Below are 19,448 nucleotides of genomic sequence, written 5' to 3' on the forward strand. Positions count from 1 at the left end.
CAAAATATTAAAGCTCAAAACCGGACACTGAGACATCGGACATTCCGGTCCGGTGTAAAAAATGATGCATCGAACCTGAGGCACTGCACATCGGTCAGGTCTGACGGTCTGATGTCTTTTGCATAGACTGATCTAGCAGTTCATATTAATTCAAATAATAGCTGTATGCTGGACCTGAATTACGGTATTGTTGTGAGTCAGAACTTAGAACACTTACAAATTGAAATTGAAGACACCATTTACATCCTTTTTACTACTTATAAAGTTTCAGGGGGATTTAAAATACTCCAATTCTGTTGGCCCAACCAACAAAAATACATGGGACTTAATGTCATTCAAAACCTTTCTCAATTCTTAGCATCTCGGTCTGTAAAATTGGAAAAGTTTGAAATTTTCTTCACTATCATGGCTGTGATTTGAAATAATCTTTGGTGTTATTTTCTAAATGAGGCCATGCAGCATAAATAGATTACATGTATTATATGTGATGTATGTATCTTTGGTAAATGACCCTAGAAATAAAACCTAATACCAGCCAAGTGCATTGTGAACTCTGATGACTATCGCAGTGAAGGTTGTTTGTTTTCTGTTGCCAGCTTTGATGATTGTGGTTAGCGGGTTACCTATATATCATTGTCAGCATGGGATTTTACTACAGTGGGTACAAGTAGATAGCTGTATCTTGCATACTTAGCAGAAATATTACCATAGAAACATTGTTGTACCTGCTCCCCAAGCAGATGTATTGTTTCAAACCTTTAACACAAGTTTTTAAACTCAGAGAAGTGGAAAATGATGCCCATGTTGATTTTTAATTTAATGGATTTGGCAGGCATACACATTTTTAACTGGGCACTTCTTTCACAGCTCTAGCTGCTTCAATGTAGATATAGTTGATAGATGTAACGAGAAGCTGATTTAAAATGTTAATTAGAGGTGTCTTCTCACTTATGGTGTGAATGCCCAGGGAGAGTGCTTAAACAGTGGAGAACAGCACACACAATGTGACACACATAAACTTGAAGTGGATAGGTAACCCCACTCAACCATAAAACAAGTATCTAAATACTTTGTTCTGTAATTTTGTATACAGTACAACTATTTTCTTAGACTATTCACACTTATACGCCCTGAAGTCAGAATAGCTGAGGTACCTGTTACGTAATTCGAATTGAAGTCACAATAGCCTTGCTATAACTTTTGAATAATGAAGGTTGGAAACAGAGAGGGTTCTACATTGTTTGAGGACCTGATGGGGTATAATGGACATATCTAGTCCAGACATGTCTGTTCATTGAAATGGACTAAATTGAGTGTGTCTGATTTTGGAATTGACAAGTTTAGTTAATGCACTATTATGTAACTTTTGTGATTTATTGCATTCCTGTAGATATCATTGTTTACATGAGGCCTCTTAGTCTAAGAAGTGCACCATTTATCAATATTTCACTTTCCATATTAATTTGAAAAACTTGAGTTTCCTTGCATTTCTTTAAAAAAAAAAATAGTGGTAAAACTGGTGCATAGATAAGAAAAAAAAATTCATACCTTGGTAATTATCAAGTGTCAAAATTTATCAAAGTTGAATTGTTTGAATTCAAAATAAAACACATTTACATTTAGAAATAGCATGCATTTACGTAGAAAAGATATTTTCTTGAAAGAAAAATGCTAAAGAAATAATTCTAGGTAAGTTGTAGGAAATAGATTACCCTTAATATATCTGGAGAAGAAATGAAGGTATCGAGGGGGGGGGGGGTTACCATTTCTCTGACTGGGAAAACTAAAATGGACGGGGTATCAAAGCACAATGATATACCAAGTACTTTACAAAGAACAAGTTTAAAAACAATTTCTGTGCAAGTAGCCTGACCTTCAACTGACTAGCAGGTGTCATCCCAAGGGATGCTATTAATTACATGGCTATGTGGGCACTATCCTGACAATGATCCTGACCCCTAGCTACTAGTGGTTTTGACTGTAATATGTATTTCATATACTTATCTTATCAATTTGTAAATACACCAACAACCTCATTTTATCATAGCTAATATATTGAAGTATGCTCATTGACATTCCTGTAAATTCCTTCCAGAAGATTGTATGTATCACTAAGTTTGCAATAGCCATGTTAGTATGAACTTGTCATTGTTTTTCATAGTGAAAAAAAATCCCTCATGAATTGTAGTACTGTTAATGATAAATAAATTCAAAGTGCTAAAAGTAGTAACAGGATTGATGAATTAAAATGAATTTCATGCTAGTTAGTCTTTGAAGCATTGTACAAGTCAAATTAATCATGACCCCAATAAAACATCTAGTGAGTACAGGTGTACTGTAGGAGATAACCCGTGATGGGAAACTACTGATTTTCAGTAAGATGTCGTCGAACAGGATGGGATATTGTCACCGTGATGAATAAATCGGGGAAACTCTCAATCCGAAAATGATTACATACTTTCAGTTGAGTGATCAATGGATGGGGACCTTTTTTTATTACATGAACATTGACACGTTCAATCCCCCACATTATAATATCTGTGTAGAAGAAGATGTTCAAGGTTTTATTTCGAGCCATGACTCAACCTCTTGTGAATGGAAAGTTAAAAGAGTGTTGGGTGTGGAATGATTATGCATGGTAATTAGAAAAGAGTGTGGCTTATTTTCATTTCATACTGAATCAAGTTTAAAAATAAATCTTGGCAACATACTATACGAAGGACTACTGATGTTCTGAACATTATCATGTATATATTCCATATATTATATTCACCGGTGTTCTGTAATTAATAAGCCTTAAATTTGCTGTTTCATTGTTTTCATTTCTAAACACCGTGATGTGCAAATGGTCTGTCAACTTGGCATTAAATCGTATAGGTTAAAAATGTTTGATCACAAAATATGAATTTAAAGAATAAATGTCTTGATTGGGTATATTATAGAGGTTATAAAAGGATAATTTCTGCAGAATTGGTGTTGCTGATTACGTCAATTATCCCGTGTCCATTGTTTTTATACATGCCCATGAAACAAGTAATGTAGATTTTTTTCTTTAAATGGACCTGGATGCTCTTGATCATGAGGACAATAGGGTACTCCTTGACTTTAGTGACAGATTTGTGAACATACAGTGTTTTAATTAGGTTAGGATGAAATGCAACCATCTCTTTGTCCCCATCATACAGTAACTTTATAGTTTTTCCATAAATCTCCCCATAATTTTTGTAAAGTATATGGGCATGCATTAGTAGTAGATTGGAGAAGGAAATGGCTCAGTAAGATTTTATAAGTGACACCCCTGGAACAGGAAGCTATGGATAATGTTATGACAGGGAGTAAACAAGTATCGATATCAATAGACGTCTGTTCAGTTGCTAAAAAGACATTGAGATGACTCACAATAATCTTTATTTTTTATTTTTAAAGTCAGACGTACACAATCAACAATTAACATTAGCTAAATACTAGCTTTTTACCGACTTGCACGGATGTTTGCACTAGGGGGGTCTTTTTGTGGGAGGAAACCGGAGTACCTGGAGGAAACCCAGGTGTCTGAGCGTGCGACCGCCATACCCTCTCGCATACAACCACTGCTCGGGTCGCAGCGGTGAGGTGCGAGTGCGTCAACCACTATGTTACTCAGACAGTGGTAGTACTGTAGCCTCAGTATTATAGTTTATTTGAATTTTTTTTTTTTTTGTGTCCATATAGTCATTAAAAATTGTTTGAGTAGAATTAATTTTATATATACATATGAAAGAAAGACCTAGCAGATCTGTAGCTCCATGGTCTATTCTAGTTTGTTTTCCAAAGAGCGTCTGTTCTGCAGCTTAAGGAAGCTGTATGGTTTTCGTACAGCTTCAAGCACATTGATAAAAAGTGTAGTCTTTTTGCCTCTTTCATAATTTTGTCCAAATGCATTTATGTTAAGAAAATATGAATTATAAATGTGCCCTAGCATCAGTTGTAGACATTGTTCACCAATCTATTGCTGTATATCATAGTGTATTTCATAAAATCTCAAAACTTTGGTTAATAAATGCTCACAGAATGTTTTTATTATACATATATATTTACTATTACATGTGTTGTCTTAAAAGTTCAATAATGGAACAGAAAATCGCCTTCGTTCTTTTGGGAACAGTACAAAATTTTAATAAGGGGGTGGTGTTTATGATGTCAGTAATATGTAGAACTGTTTAAAAAGTTATTTACAAATGTCATTTGGTGTTTTACAGGCCCAAAATAAGGAGAATGGTTCCCTTGCTGCCCTGAAGCAAGTAGAAATTAAATCTGAGGAGGATATAGAAGACTTCTCGATAGAAATTGACATCCTCACAGAATGCCGCCACGAGAATGTAGTGGGACTCTACGAAGCCTTTGTCTTCGATGGGAAGCTATTGGTATGAGGCTTTCATATGTTATTTGTATCATTGGTGTGGTGTTTTTCCTTTGATGATCACTGTGTTTTTATTTTTGATACACCATGACTTGGTGTGCTCTTACAACCGTACTCTATCAAGATAGAGCATGTCAGGGTGAATCGACAATTATCAATAAAACAAACTCAAATAAACGTATTGGATATTCCGAGCTGTCTTCTTGTTTTCTTACTTGAACACAAATCGTTGCACCAGTAATTCATCTCGGTCAAAAGTGGGACATTGTCCCGTGCGGCACGCCACTTGTTGAACGTTTCAATTACCCATTTAGTATTTTTACGAGTGTTAAGATTTTTTGTGAGTTTATCAAACGCTGAATTTCATCATCGGACACCGGTTCAAATCGTTCATTTTTCATCACGACCTCAGGACTGGAGAAATTTGGCGCACTCAAATCAGTCTCCATCATGTCCGAAACATCTCCTATATCGAAATCCATGAGGTTCATTTTTTAGTCCCGGTAGATCGAGCGTCATCCTTTGCAACGAATCTTCAACATGTATCTGATTTTCTATATACCGATTCTGCAAACTGTGAGAGCAAAAAATCCCAGCCATCGTCTATGGTGGTTATTGCTTAAAAACTGACAAGCGTTTTATTCGACCGTATCGGATAAACATGTGATTTCGATAATGAGTTTTGATTGGTCTAAATTTTGGTCACGCAGTTCCTTGTTAGAGTACAGTTATATAATTAAGGATGATGCAATAATTTCTGAGCGCAATGATACAAAACATTTAGAGTAACCTTGAACTCGTGCATCTTACGATACCAGTCACGGGGGCTCCGCCCCCTCGACTGGTATCAGAAGATACACTCATTCAAGGATACTCTAAATATTACATGAAATATCTGCCTGGATATTGGTAACTGACATCCTTTTTGTGTATGAGTAATTAATCTTCTGCTGTGAAATTATAGGATTTTTTCTTATTTATTTATTACTGATTTACAGGGATTTGGGTCCCTCAGAGAATAGCACTCATGCTTTTGCATTGTTATGAACTGATGTCAAACTGCAATTTTGCCATATTCAGAACTTGTATGATATAAGGAAACAACAGTGTTAACAAAAGGGTTGTGTTAGAATTGCTTGTAGAAAGGAAAGAATGAAAATGAAGTATCTGGCCATGTGCAAGAAATATTTCTTAGGTTTGCGACCACCCCTTCCTCACAAATATTTGTCATCATGATTGTAAACCAATTACTTTGTTTATTCGTAAGGTATAGATACTGTCTTATTTTAGGAAAACCCTTCAAAAATGGACTTCCTTAAAATCTGGTTTTATAAATCCTTGTCCTTTAATGTTAATTTGTTAAAAACTGTGTAAAATAAACATGAGTCTTTGCATAGGGAAGTGTTTAGATAATTTAAAAGATAAAATTCATGTAAAGATTCTGCTTAGAAATAGATTTGATGCTGTATACCATGAAATTTTCATCCCTATTTTATTTTTGTTTACTTTGTTGAATAAGCTAGGTATATTTCGATTTATTTGTCACCCAAAACAAAGTACATTTGTAGTAATAAATGGTATAAAGCAAATTTAAAACAGGACATTTTTTGATGCATCTAGACAGAAATCAAAGATGGTGAAATTTTCCAGGTATACAATACTGCCAATAACTTTTGAACAACTGACCATGGTTAATTGACCCTTTTTGGTACAGAGTTCTGTGCCCTCTGATAAAATGAGTTTTGATTGGTTAAATTCAATCAATTTTCTCTTAGAACTGATTCCATTGTGGTGAAGTAACCCTGGACAGAAATTATTCTTTCCCAGAGAAAACATGAAAAAATAACGAAGTACCGAAATAAACCAGATCATGCAATGAGAACTTTATCTGTTATTTTGTATAGAAAATGGGAAAAAATATTTTCCTTGTAGTTTTGGTTAGAATGTTTATGAATTTTATCTCCTATTATCTGAATGGTCATTAGTAAGGAAGTATAAGTGTGTGAGAGGTGAGAGAAGGAAGCACAGATCTCATTATTATCTTTACAAACCATTATGCACATATACACTTTATATACATATATATCAGAAATATGTGACTAATCTGTCCGTGCACATTTAAAGTGATAAGTGGGTGTTAGATGCAAACAACAAATAGTTCTGTTAAATTACAAGCATGCACTATATGTGTCATTTTGAAATACCGTAGTTCTGGCATGTACTTGAATTCTTACATGAATGTTCATATATCACAATGCTTTCTTTATTTTATAACAGCATTCTACTATAACTGTATATCAATGTATTATTGAATTTTCACTGCAGTTTAAAAAACAAAACAAAACAAAAATGTTACGTAAAAGTACATATGCATGTAGAAAATGATATATACAACCTGATTAAATACTGTAAGTAACCTTTCATTTGCAACACGTTTAGTACTTATTTAGGTCACCTGAGTCACTCATGTCTTCGTCCATTGTTGTCCATTGTACATTAATAATTTTACAGTTTTAACCTCTTGCAAACTACAAGGCCAATTGTTGCCATTTTGGTGTGAAGCTTTTTTTTTTTAAGAGGAATGTAAATTGTGAAATTTATGATCTTAGCTCCCCCAGGACCTCATGGGTGTGGACAAAACTGCGAAAAAAAGGCCAAATTTTCAAAAATCTTCTTCTCTATTCCCACACATGTGGGAGAAAAACCAAGTGCATGGTTATGATGACCATGAAGCCCTCTACTGTAGTTGTGAAATTCATGGCCCCTGGGTCAGGGATTCAGGCTCTAGGGTGGTGTCAGTATAACCTTGTAGTGAACATGTATTGCTACAAGTCTTAGAAAATGTCCTTTGCTCCCATATATATTTGAGAGAAACTAAATACATGATTATGATGGCTATTAAGCTTTGTACCTAAATTGTGAAATTCGTGACACCTTGGTCAGGGGTTCAGGCTCTAGGGTGGGGCCAATCTGACCATATAATGAATTAAATCTTAGAAAATGTTGTTCTCTACTTCCATATATCTTTAAGAAAAACTAAATGCATGATTATAATGTCCATGAAGGTATCTACCTAAATTGTGGAATTCCTGGGTCTGAGGGGTTCAGGGCTAATATGGCCACATTATTAAAATGTATAAAAAAAGTATTTTTCTTCTCTAATTCCACAGTCATGGGAGATAAACTAAATGATTTCCGTAATGTCTTCTTAAGTTTGGAAATTCACTGCCCAAGGGTCAGGGGATCAGGTCTTAGGGGGGAGAGGAGAGGAGTTGAGGGGTGGAGAATGTCAAAATGATTTATATGCTTCAAACTTCCATTTTCCCTTCAGACTTCTTCTGTAATTGAATAGGAATTGTATGCATATTTTTGAAAGATTAAAAAGATATGCACAAAAGACTCCATATTAAGGCTTAAGGTAGCTCACTACACTAAAGCTTATAGTCTTTATGACACTATGTCACAAGATGGCGATTTAAATGTTTTGTGAAATTATTTGTATCGATCGATTTGTTTGTCTATCATCGTAACTCAGTGGTTAAAGCATTGGACTGGTGAACTGCAGATCTCGAGTTCAAATCCGCCTGAGTCTTTTGCTCCTGTGTGTTGAAATAATTTTTTTGAAAATCATGTATTTATCCAAATTTGCATATTTTCTGCCTTTTTGGCATATATACTTATTATATATCATCGTATCTTTTATGATTAAATCAATTCGTACTGATTTAAGAAACTATTTCAGGGTGTAGTGAGCCACCTTAAATGCAAATATGAGACTTCTTGTATAGGCTATGATACTCAGGTGACCGTTAAGGCCTGTGGGCCACTTGTTTTCGTTTACATATTGTGAGATTTCCTTGACAATAAAATAAATTCTTGTAATCAATTTTGTATAATGGAATATGCCAGTATGGCAAATTGGCAACTGCAGTTCATAACATCATGGTTATTGAGACTGTTATTTAATGTTTAGATTTACTCTTACATTTTGGCTTTTCCATCATAATGTTAACTTCCTGATTCTAGAGGAGTTATATTTCTTTTGAAATTCCACAATATTTAAATTAGTTCTATTTCTGCACTTTGCATTTTGTATTCTCTGTAAAATGCACAAAAATAATTGAAAGAAATTGATTTTAGATGAATTCCTTTCAATTTTACAGTTAGATATACTTTAAGATTTGTATATATATGAAGAGATTAAAAATTGTCTATATATAGATAGTTTGTTATCAAAAATGCATTTGAGGTATAGCAAAGTTAAGGTATAATGGTAAAATTGGTTGTTGATTTCCTTTGCAAAATTTAGGTCATAGCCAACTCTTTGCTTTGTGTCTACACTGAGTGTGAACAACACAAGTGTCAGGTATAGAGTTCATAGTGGAGAGAAACAACACTCTTCTCTGATGGTATTCCCAGCCATTAAAATAGACATATATCAAGTAGTTCCGTATTCATACGCAAATTGTTCACAACTGCAGCGTGTTCAGAAGAAAATATTTATCATTACCATTTGTATATATTGTAATGATGACCAAATCAAATGATGTCTCTCTGATAAATTTGACAAGACAAGATTGTGGATGAAAGGTGAAGATAACGAACAGTGATCAATCTCATAACTCCTATAAGCAATACAAAGTAGAGAGTGGGTAAACAGAAACCCCGGGACATACCAGAGATGGGATCAGGTGTCTAGGAGGAGTAAGCATCCCCTGTCGACCGGCTACACCCGCTGTGATCCCTACATCTTAATAAGATAAACAGTCATCCGTAGTTAAAATTAGTGTGCCAAGAATGGTCTAACAATCGGTATGAAACATGTCAGACAGCATTTGACCCTATGATAGGTTGTATTGACACAATAGATCGTTACAACGATCATGGATATGAAGTCTTGTGAAATATATCATAAAGTGATTTATGCAAGATTGACATCAATTCCTTTAATTGATAAGAATTGTTTAAAACTGGGTTTTCATTTTGTCCGCTGTATTTGATGGAATACCTTACTTTATATAGTCAACATTATTGATTTTAATCTATCAGTTTTATACTCTTAATGAATTCTTATTTCTCTTTTCTTACAGATGTATATAGAGTTTTGTGGGGGCGGGGCCATAGACAGCATCATGGTAGAGCTGGAGAAGCCCTTGACCGAGAACCAGATCCGCTATGTCTGTAACAAGATGTGCTGTGGACTAGACTACCTCCATAACAACAAAGTCATCCACAGGGATCTCAAGGCTGGCAATGTACTATTAACATCGGAGGGGGATGTCAAGTTAGGTAAGCATGTAATTAATGTACTACTGGCCAGTAGGGTGGGTGGGGTGGGAGTGGATGTATAGTGCCAATCACTGCGGAGGACGACAAGTTACCATATATATCTGAGTTAGGTGGAAATTAAATGTGCATTTCATTTTGTAGGGGTATGTTGAGTTCGGTAATAATTAAAGGCATTTCATTTCATAAGGTGCGACAAATTAGTTGAGGATTAAAAGTATCTTATGTCATAGGCTATGGGTTGTGATTGAATATTTTTATTTTCTTGTGTATCAAATTCTTATGATTTCTTTTTAATCCTTCATCTAATGATTTATGAATCTTGTTTTTCCAGCTGATTTTGGAGTTTCTGCCAAGAACACACGAACAAACCAGAGGAGAGACTCATTTATTGGTACTCCATATTGGTAAATAAATTTCTGTGTTTCATTGTTAAATTTTCTGTACCGGTGTATGTAAGTATTGGTAAATAAATTTCCGTGTTTCATTGTTAAATTTTCTGTACCGGTGTATGTAAGTATTAGTTTAAAACAAGCTTTAAGCACATCTGCATAGACATTGAAAATAAATAAAAATGGAGAGGATAAAGGAAATGCTTCACTTATGTTTATGTATAAATTTTATCAGATTTAAAAAAAAAAAAGTTCCCTTTCTGTGTTGCAAATTCCTCTTAAGAGTGGAGTACAAAAAGTGATGTGCTTAGTAACTCACATATGTATTGAAAATAGGTGGCAATGTTAAAGATTGTGCATCGGTATAGTAGATACAGTTTAAACATGAAATGTAAAATTCATAAGATTTGATGTTCTTTATAACATTTAAAGTTTTAATGTAAAATCATTGAGAAATTTGATATTAGTGTAAAATCATCATAGATTTTGAATGTAAAATCATTATGAAATTTGATGTTCTAGTATAATAAATTCATTACAACATTTGATGTTTTAGGATGGCTCCAGAGGTTATAATGTGTGAAACACTAAAAGACAGTCCTTACAACTTCAAGGCTGATATATGGTCACTAGGTAAGAAAGAATGCTAGCTAAAGTATATCTAAGATATAAATTTCATTTTTTAAGAATACATGGGGGTACTGAACTGCGACGCTTTATGTTGGCATACTTCACGACGTGCTTCAGTGCTTCATGAAAAGTATGCTGGCGTGAAATGTTGCAGTTCATACCCTTGTATATTTTTAAAAATGGAAGTTTATTTCTTATATTTACATCTTATTTTCATTTTTGTTGGAATTCCCAGCTATTGAATTAGACATACTATATCTAACTGTAATCGTACAGGCATTGTTTACAACCACAACACGCCTGTATTTGTTACAGGACGTTTGTACAGAAAAAAGGAGGCAATTTGTGCAAATTTACAATAAATTTCCTGTGCAAAATGGAAATAAATTAGAAAGTTGGAAAGTGGTAATATTTATCTATTTCTATCACTGTGAATTAAAAAGTATAATTCATTAAATATCAGTATACTACTATAATGAAATTATTAGTTACACAGTTAGTTAATGACCTGATACGGAAAAATACATGATGTGAAAAGAAAAAGAAAAAAAAGATACGGGTTTTCTTTTCACACCATGTATTTTTCTGTATCAGGTCACTAACTGACTGTGTAACGAATTTATCACGTCGAAGACCTCTAACTGTATATGTGGGGGTCTATATCATACAACTTAGTCAAATGTCTTTCCTTTTGAAACGGCTACAAGTCGAACCCGACGATAAATAAAATTACTCTCCCAATACGGATTTTACTCGCATGATACGGGTTTTTTCACGGCGTCATGTGACCAAGATCTGACCAATCAGATTTCAACAATTTTGTCTGAAGCGTGATAAGATAAAAAACTAAGTTAGATACTCTGGTGACGAATATTTTGCCAGTGACGTACGCTGTTTCAACATGAAACATTTAAAGTTATTATCCCCTTGCAATTCATTGTGAGAGGGAATATAGTAACGAGAATGATCAATCAACATGTTGAAAGGAAACAAACTGAAAGTAGAACATTTAAAAAATTATTTTGGTACTTATTCAGCGTGTTTAACATGGGGGTATCGGTAATAAAGTTTGAGATGGACATTCAGATATATATATAACAACACAACTCTTGCTAGATAAATAGATGATCAATCTGATTAAAGATTCAGTTTGATTTATAAGAGAGTCAGTTTTAATTTCCAAAAAAAAATTCTTGGAGCAAAAGATCACTGAATTTTATGCGGGCCGACTTTTATGTAAGTGTATATGGTAGATATCTTCATCCTTCACTCTGTCATTCAAACCGTTTACAAGCATCAATATGTTAAACTTAGGCTCAAATTTCAAAATTTGATTGGTTTGATGCAAGCTTGTGGAACCAATCAGCTAGTGGTTTTCATTTCAGTCCACGTGAAAGCAAAGTAATTACATGTAAAGAGGACAGTTTGTTTGACGTGACAAAAAATGACTAGTTTAACTATTATATGCACAATCTGCGGAGATGTGCAATTTAACAAATATTAGTGTGTGATTTTTTGTAAACTTTGTTTCTTCCATAGCTGTATGAGGTAATTGGGTCATGTCTTTATATCTAATGTGTTCTGATAGTGAGCCAGCATGAAGTGGTGGCTTGCACTGCAAACTGTAATGATTAAAGCATACCAAAATGTCCGAGCTGAAGCTGTTCATGTAGAAAAATTCTTTGACACTATCTTTGAAGTCTGACATAAAAAATGGCAGAGAGCTCAATCAGAAAAAGATGAGGCTAATTATTGCCTCTGTTTGGCTCATTGCATTTCTCAGGGATTTCCTTTAATCTGGTTCCTTGTCTTTTACTTTAAGTATGCTCCTTTTGAGTCTTATTAGCAAGTGAGTCAGGGAACCAGACTATGATTTCCCTCTCATGATAAGTCCAAGCTTTGACTTTTCAATAGCATCTTTTGTCAAGAGTTTGTATGGGAAGTGCAAACACTTTGACAGTGTGAAGTTTCTTATCTGTGGCAATTAAGGACTAGGGTACATAATCTGGCTAATGGAAGACGTTTGAAAAAAAGAAAAAGAAAAGACATCATAATTTCAAACGAAAATGTTCTGTGATTTGTGTTTTAGCTATATAAAGTATATTAGCCCCATGTAATTAAATATGGTGCATATGTCCTCTTTTCCTCTTAATTATCCTTTTGGATGGACAGACTACCCATTTCTTGTAGTCTTTGTGACTTAGAGGCTGACATTGTGCCTTTTAAGTTCTACAGATGATAGTATATGAAACGTCAAAGAATATATAGAACAAAAATATTGATGACTATGTACACGTATTCAATCATGCTTATATCAAATAAACAATCATTTTCACATATATCTTTAAAAAATGTTGCAAATACGGCAAACTGCATCTATGGTGACAGGAGAGAAAGATATATAGATTTATAAAGCTTAAATGATACACAAGTTCAACATTGTGCATTATTTGCACAGTAGATGTTAAACAAATGATCATTTAATTTATTTTCTCAATAAAATGTATCAATATTTTGTAATTGAATGCTTACTCTCTACATGCATGCGAAATTATTGGAACAGCAACAGCTGCCTCACTCTACTTGATACTGGTTTTGACTTTAACATGGAGACCTTTGTGTTGCTACTCTTTATGCAATATTAAAGTCCCTGTTTTCTCGGAGTGGGATGGGGGTGGGTGGGGGTGGAGGATATTCTAATTTTGATTTTTAATATAACACAATGCTTGCAATGTAGTTTAGTGGGGAAAATGCAGTAGGATTTGAATATTCAAATTATTCATTAAACCTCTGTATATTCTATCATGATCATCAGTAATTCATTCCACCACAGTATGATCAGCAGTTTTTAAAAAGAATTGATGCTGTTCACTTGACGGTGTATGATTCTTTTATCAATAGAAGTACTAGTAATTAATATAGAGTATTACTATAACCCATGTAACCTATAGAATAAAAAGTATAGCTGAAGGTTTTTATTGTTTGTTCACATTTTGTCTTAGTGTGATATTTTTATAAGTTAGTGCAGGGAAACCTGTCTAATCTGACAAACTCTGGAAGACAAATCTTGTGTTGAATTAAACAGGATGTCATAAAAAACACCGTGTAAAGAATATGGGGAAAATCTGTTGGTAATGAAAATTGGGATAAAAATTTGCATTGAAATGGATTGCACGGAAATGGAAAAGGACAATTTTAACTATATATTGTGCACACTTTAAAATGCGTAGTGAAATTTTATTTCAGGAGTCACCTTGATCGAGTTTGCTCAGATAGAACCTCCCAATCACGACATGCATCCAATGAGGGTTTTGATTAAAATACAGAAATCAGATCCTCCATCACTTGCCAAGCCAACTAGATGGTTAGTACATATTACTTATAAATATTTCTCTCTGTGGATCGTTTAAACTTCACTTCCAAAGTATTTATATTCTGTGCCTTTTCTGTACCATTGTGAAATACTTCTCATAACCAGCACATTAGAGTTATCGCGCTTTGATGACTCTTGTGCGTTATTGCTAAGAAAATGCACAAGTCTCGCGAGCAAGTGCGAGATTACTGGGACATAAACGAAACGTTCATAGCAACCCCCCTTTTTTAAGTTAAAGTACATGGTGTACTTTTAAATAAAAATAGCCATTGGTCAAACTGCATTTTAAAAATATTCTAACACTAGTTTATCAAGGATGTTATACATGTTTTTTTTAAAACTCTGCTACACCTATTGTAAAAAATTCCAAACAACGATGTTCTCTGTCCTAAGTCAATCAATATTTTGTAATTTTCAAAATAGCTTCGATGCAGTTTAGAAACGCATTTGTTGTGTTAATTAGTGTTATAAACGTCTAAAAAAAAATGCAATTTGGCAAATATATATAACTTATTCTAAAATATTTGAAAATGAGAGAGAGAGGGGGGGAGGGGGGGGGGGGGGTACATTAACGATTTCAAAGTCCATGCCATATGAACCTGTCCAAATTGTATGATAAAGTAGAATGTCTTCGTAATCTGACAGAATAATTTTAATAAAATATGAATCCCATTAATTACAAGAAAAGTTATTGTGTTGGATGTGCATATTGGTTTTCCCCTTCACATTTCTTCTTGCGATTGATGCTTTATATCGGTCAGATTTGGCAGATTTAGTACCTGCACTCCTTCACATAGTTTAATAAGTTCGTCTGTTTTCTTGTAAGAATAATCAATTCCTAAATTTGCCTTTAGAATTTTAATCAGTGTCGTGGTTTACAGTCGGTTATAATATATATTCGATACCATAATTTATATTACGTATGCCTAAGTAATGTTTAGTACGTATGTTGTCCCGGTAGCACGACTTAACGCGCCTTTAATTTGAAGAGTTCCACTAATGGAAATGATAAGTATTAAGACAGTTCTTGTGACTTTAAAGTTGTTATCAACATGTATGTATTAGTTTTGTGTATTGAAATTAAAGTTAAGTGAGATTGACTCTTGTTCATGAAAGCTGTGAATGTTGTATTGGTATATTCTCTGTTACAGGTCTAAAAAATTTAGAGAGTTTATAGCAATATGTCTTGTAAAAAATCCTGAACAGAGACCAATAGCAAAAGAATTGCTAGAGGTGAGTCAAATGCTATAGCATTGAAAATTCTCAGTAGTATGTGTAAAGAAATGTAAATATTGCTGTTTTTTTGTTGTTTTTTTTTAAAGTAATACATGTAACTTGTTCTTGAAAAATTCTGAGGAAAATACAAGACTTCAAATGTCTGAAATTTATGGGACTTTTTAAGTGTTAATAACCTGTGCATGGTTTTCTGTGTTGCAGCATCCATTCATAGCAGGTTATGATGATAAGAAAGAAGTGCTGAACTTGGTGATGGAGTCTAAAGCGGAGGTGGAAGAGACAGTGGAGGATCTTCCAGAGGACCAAGAAATCTTAGAAATGAAGGTGTGTCAAAACTTCTAGTTTTGTGGTATGGATAGAAAATTTGATAATTTTTTTTCATAGAAGTATGCTATAATTAGAAATTTGAGAAACATAGGTTGATATTTTTTTCCATAGAGGTATGCTGTAATTAAAAAACCAAGCATACAAGTGAGTTTGGATGTTCTGAACTTCGATTTCTCAATTTCTTGACGAAATCATCCAGTCCCAATTTTGTTTTTATGTAAATAAGCACATGTACTCTCATTCTCTTGATCTTTCAAAACTTTTTATGTCAAAGTAATATTTTTAGTCCCGTTATACATGTATATAAGTTAAAGTTAGAACCAGTCAATTTGAAGTGCCGATTCTTGGACCCTCAAAACTCAAACCCTTGATTTCTCACAGTTTTATTGTGGTCTTGTGATTTCGAGTTTATGAGAGTGTATGCATTGAAATGGGAAAAAGGGGCATGCAAGTCGTAAATACATTTCTTTTCATTTTTGTAGCGCCATATGAGCGATGTGTCATCAAGAATAATAAACCTAGAAGAAGATGACCAAGAATCAGATAGTAAAGCAACTACTCCAGAAAAAGAGGAAGCCAAGGACAGTGAAAAAGTGGTATATCACCAAGTAGATTTTTGTTACCCAAAATGAGATGATTTACGTCTATGTTCCAGAGATCAAAGATTCCCGATATTGTTTTTATTTTGTGGGTTTTTTGTCTGTCCATTACCTTTATTTTTTAACGATATAAAACTGAAGCTTCATAATTGGTGAGCTGATGTGTCAAAAACAAAGGTAAAGGTAAAATTTTCCATCGTCAGGGGGATAGATTTGACAGACAATCTTTTTTTTTTGAAAGCACATGTAAATCTGAAGGTTTTAATGGAACCTATTTTAGAATTGTATTTGTGTGTTTCACACAGTTGGATTTAACTGTTTGATGTCTTTCAGAAGGTGCCGGACGAGCCTGCGAAACCAGTACAGAAACCATCCACTCCTGAACCAGTGGCCAAGGTGGAACCAGAGAAACAGAAGTCATCTTCCCCCAAACGTGTAGTAGCCCCAGCTCCCCCCATAGCTGTAGAGGAGAAGAGAGAGGAGGAAAAGCCAGAGCCAAAGTCCAAGGATGAGGAGGAGAAAGTGGCAGAAACACCTGAGAAACAGGTGGAGGAAAGGGAAGAGGTAGAGAAGCCAGAGAAAGAGGCGAGGGCAGAGGAAAAGAAAGAGGTAGAGAAGCCAGAGAAAGAGGTGGAGGAAAAGAAAGAGGTAGAGAAGCCAGAGAAAGAGGTGGAGGAAAAGAAAGAGGAGGTCCCTCATGATGGAGAGGAAAAGAAGGAGGTAACACGTGATATATGATTTTTAGTGCTTAAATATTTGATTTTATTTTTCAACATCGACCATTTAATTGATTTTAAGTTTCAACAGAGAAAATATCGAGTCTGTTAAAACTTTAATGCTACAAAATTTCGTGCTTTCTTGAAATTATTCTGATTATTACCCGGGTATTTCCCCGAAGATATTCAGTGAAGATTACCACAAAGTATCTCAAAAATACAGCTGTGCGGTTTGCAAAATTTAGTGCAAATTACCGCAAAATATAAAGTTAAGATAACTGCTTGGTGAAAATTTTTGCTGCGTGTTATACACACGAAGTACATTTTCCCCCCAATTTTCCGACCCAAAATGGGGGGTGCGTATTAAACACAACTGCATATTATATTCGGCAAATTACGATAATACACACCCCTTTATCACAAAAGTAAAATTCTAGAAAAAAATGTGTATTATATTCGGCAAAATACGTTACATGACAATGAATAACCACTAGAACTTGTGAAAATTTGATTTAATAATAGACACAAAAGAGGACTAAAGTTACTTTTGATTTGTAGGCTGAGATCGCCAAAGAAATAAAAGTACCTTCCCCAGAGAAAGAGAAAGGGGACATGGAGCCAGTAGTAGATGTGGTGGCAGAGGAGATCATTGATGATGTCATTAAGTCCACTAAGCTACAGCCGTCTGTACCAGGAGTTGTGTTAGACACGGTGCAAGAGTTGATTGAACAATCTGAAGAGGAAGAGGAGGAAGAGGAATATGATATGTCAGATATTGAGGTTGAACTTGACCAAGGAAAGAATAAGGAGAAGAAAGAAGTGATTTCTGAAGAACCTGCCAAAGTTCCCTCTGAGGAACCAGTGAAAGAACCTGCCAAGGTTACAGAACCAGAAAAGGATGTGGTAGAGGTGGAGAAGATTGACAAAGTTGAAGAAAAAAAAGAAATTGAGGAATCAAATGTTGGCAAAAGTTCAGAAGAGGAGATCCAGGTGGTGAAGGTGACTATTACTGATGAGGACAGTACCAGTGAACACAGTGATAAAACGAGTGAATCCGAGAAAAAGGACTCGGTGATCACAGTCAATGGACAAATTCTACCTGATAAAGGAATAACTATAAATGGACAACCTGTTCCATCCTCAGGGACGACGGTGGTTATCAATGGAGATGTGGGAGGAATAAAGCTATCGCCTTCCCTGGATAACAGTATAGACAAAAGTATGACTAACAGCAGTGATAGCACAGAGATTGTACCTCAGACCGACCTGGATACTTTCGAAACAAAAGTAGTTAAAGAGCCAAAACGAAAATCGAAGGATCTCTCGAATGCGAATACCGTGGAGGAGGATCAGAAGTCCGACACGGAGAGTGTCACCACGGTGGATAGTCTGGGTGATGGAGAGAAGAAGGCGGAGGGCCCCGTGGAGAGGCGGAGTAAATCACACATCAGAGGGCGCAGTGTAAGTATTCACACAAGAATTCTTCTGGGGCATCTCAAATTCCCACGTTTAAAGATTTTTTTTTATAACTGTGTATCACTTTATGATGAAGATTCATGTTCAGATTTGAAAAAGTAATGTATCATCAGGTGACTGTTGTATCACTGTTAATTGTTCATGTTAATTAATCTTATTAATCATGCATAGTAACCATACTAATACTGTTGACAGAGAGAAAACTTGACAAAATGTATCATAAAATTTTACAGAGAAGTATGTCTAGAACCATGTAGAATGTAAATATGTAATGATACAAGTAACTGTGTAACTGTATCTCTACCTGGTGTACAGAACATAACTGTATGCTGGGTGTATTTTCTTTTCATTCACAACCATCATCTCTGAATCATATACAATTATATTATGTAAGTTATATTACATATATTGAAGACTATACAACATGTATTAAAAATGCTATTATTTAAAAACTATTTATGGTACTTGATTAATAACAGTAAGATTTCTTTGATCTTAGTACTCCCTTTCTTGTATAACATTAGAAAGAGTAATGCTCTTATGCAGTCAAGATTATAAAATGAAAGGGAAATGGAGTTGTCTTTCCTTCCTCTAAAGCTAATCACAATGCATGCATAAATGATGATATTGGGAAAACAATGCCAATGTTGGACTGAATTTAACATGCAAACTAAATTTAATAACTCTCTAAATTACCATTTTAATGCTTGCTGTAGTTCTTTAGACAACTGTATTTTAAACAGATTTATTTTTCCTGATTTACAGGAATTTGTCAACTTTCTGCACATTTGTGTATAGTAAACCCCCCCCCCCCCCCCCCCCCCCCCCCTGAAAGATTGATTTTTTTGGGGGGTTTCATTTCGTGTTAATTGCTTGCAGTAAAAAAAAAAGTTTCATTCTTTGTTCATTATATGCAGTTTAGAATGTAGGTTTAATTCCCTGTTAATTATTTGCAGTTTACGATAAAGGTTTAATTCCCTGTTAATTATTTACAGTTTACGATAAAGGTTTCAT

At 34.5% G+C, this 19,448-nt stretch overlaps 1 protein-coding gene across 4 annotated transcripts in view; it reads left to right on the plus strand.

Annotated features, from left to right (window-relative positions):
• The window catches only part of LOC125657550 (STE20-like serine/threonine-protein kinase), a 48,401-nt gene that overhangs the window by 1,899 nt on the left and 27,054 nt on the right, over nucleotides 1-19,448 (plus strand). For 3 of the 4 annotated variants that reach the window (XR_008798443.1, XM_048888196.2, XM_048888198.2), the window contains exons 2-11: nucleotides 4,239-4,403; nucleotides 9,490-9,688; nucleotides 10,020-10,092; nucleotides 10,634-10,710; nucleotides 13,954-14,071; nucleotides 15,232-15,313; nucleotides 15,518-15,640; nucleotides 16,126-16,239; nucleotides 16,576-16,962; nucleotides 17,517-18,419. Coding sequence is in view for 3 of the 4 variants with exons in the window: in XM_048888196.2 (XP_048744153.2) it covers nucleotides 4,239-4,403; nucleotides 9,490-9,688; nucleotides 10,020-10,092; nucleotides 10,634-10,710; nucleotides 13,954-14,071; nucleotides 15,232-15,313; nucleotides 15,518-15,640; nucleotides 16,126-16,239; nucleotides 16,576-16,962; nucleotides 17,517-18,419 (2,241 nt within the window). In the remaining variant the exon portion in view is untranslated. The remainder of the gene's footprint in view (nucleotides 1-4,238; nucleotides 4,404-9,489; nucleotides 9,689-10,019; nucleotides 10,093-10,633; nucleotides 10,711-13,953; nucleotides 14,072-15,231; nucleotides 15,314-15,517; nucleotides 15,641-16,125; nucleotides 16,240-16,575; nucleotides 16,963-17,516; nucleotides 18,420-19,448) is intronic. The other variant, XM_048888197.2, reaches the window with a different exon arrangement.

The sequence above is a fragment of the Ostrea edulis genome, chromosome 9 (assembly GCF_947568905.1).
Source record: "Ostrea edulis chromosome 9, xbOstEdul1.1, whole genome shotgun sequence".
Lineage (NCBI taxonomy): Eukaryota > Metazoa > Mollusca > Bivalvia > Ostreida > Ostreidae > Ostrea > Ostrea edulis.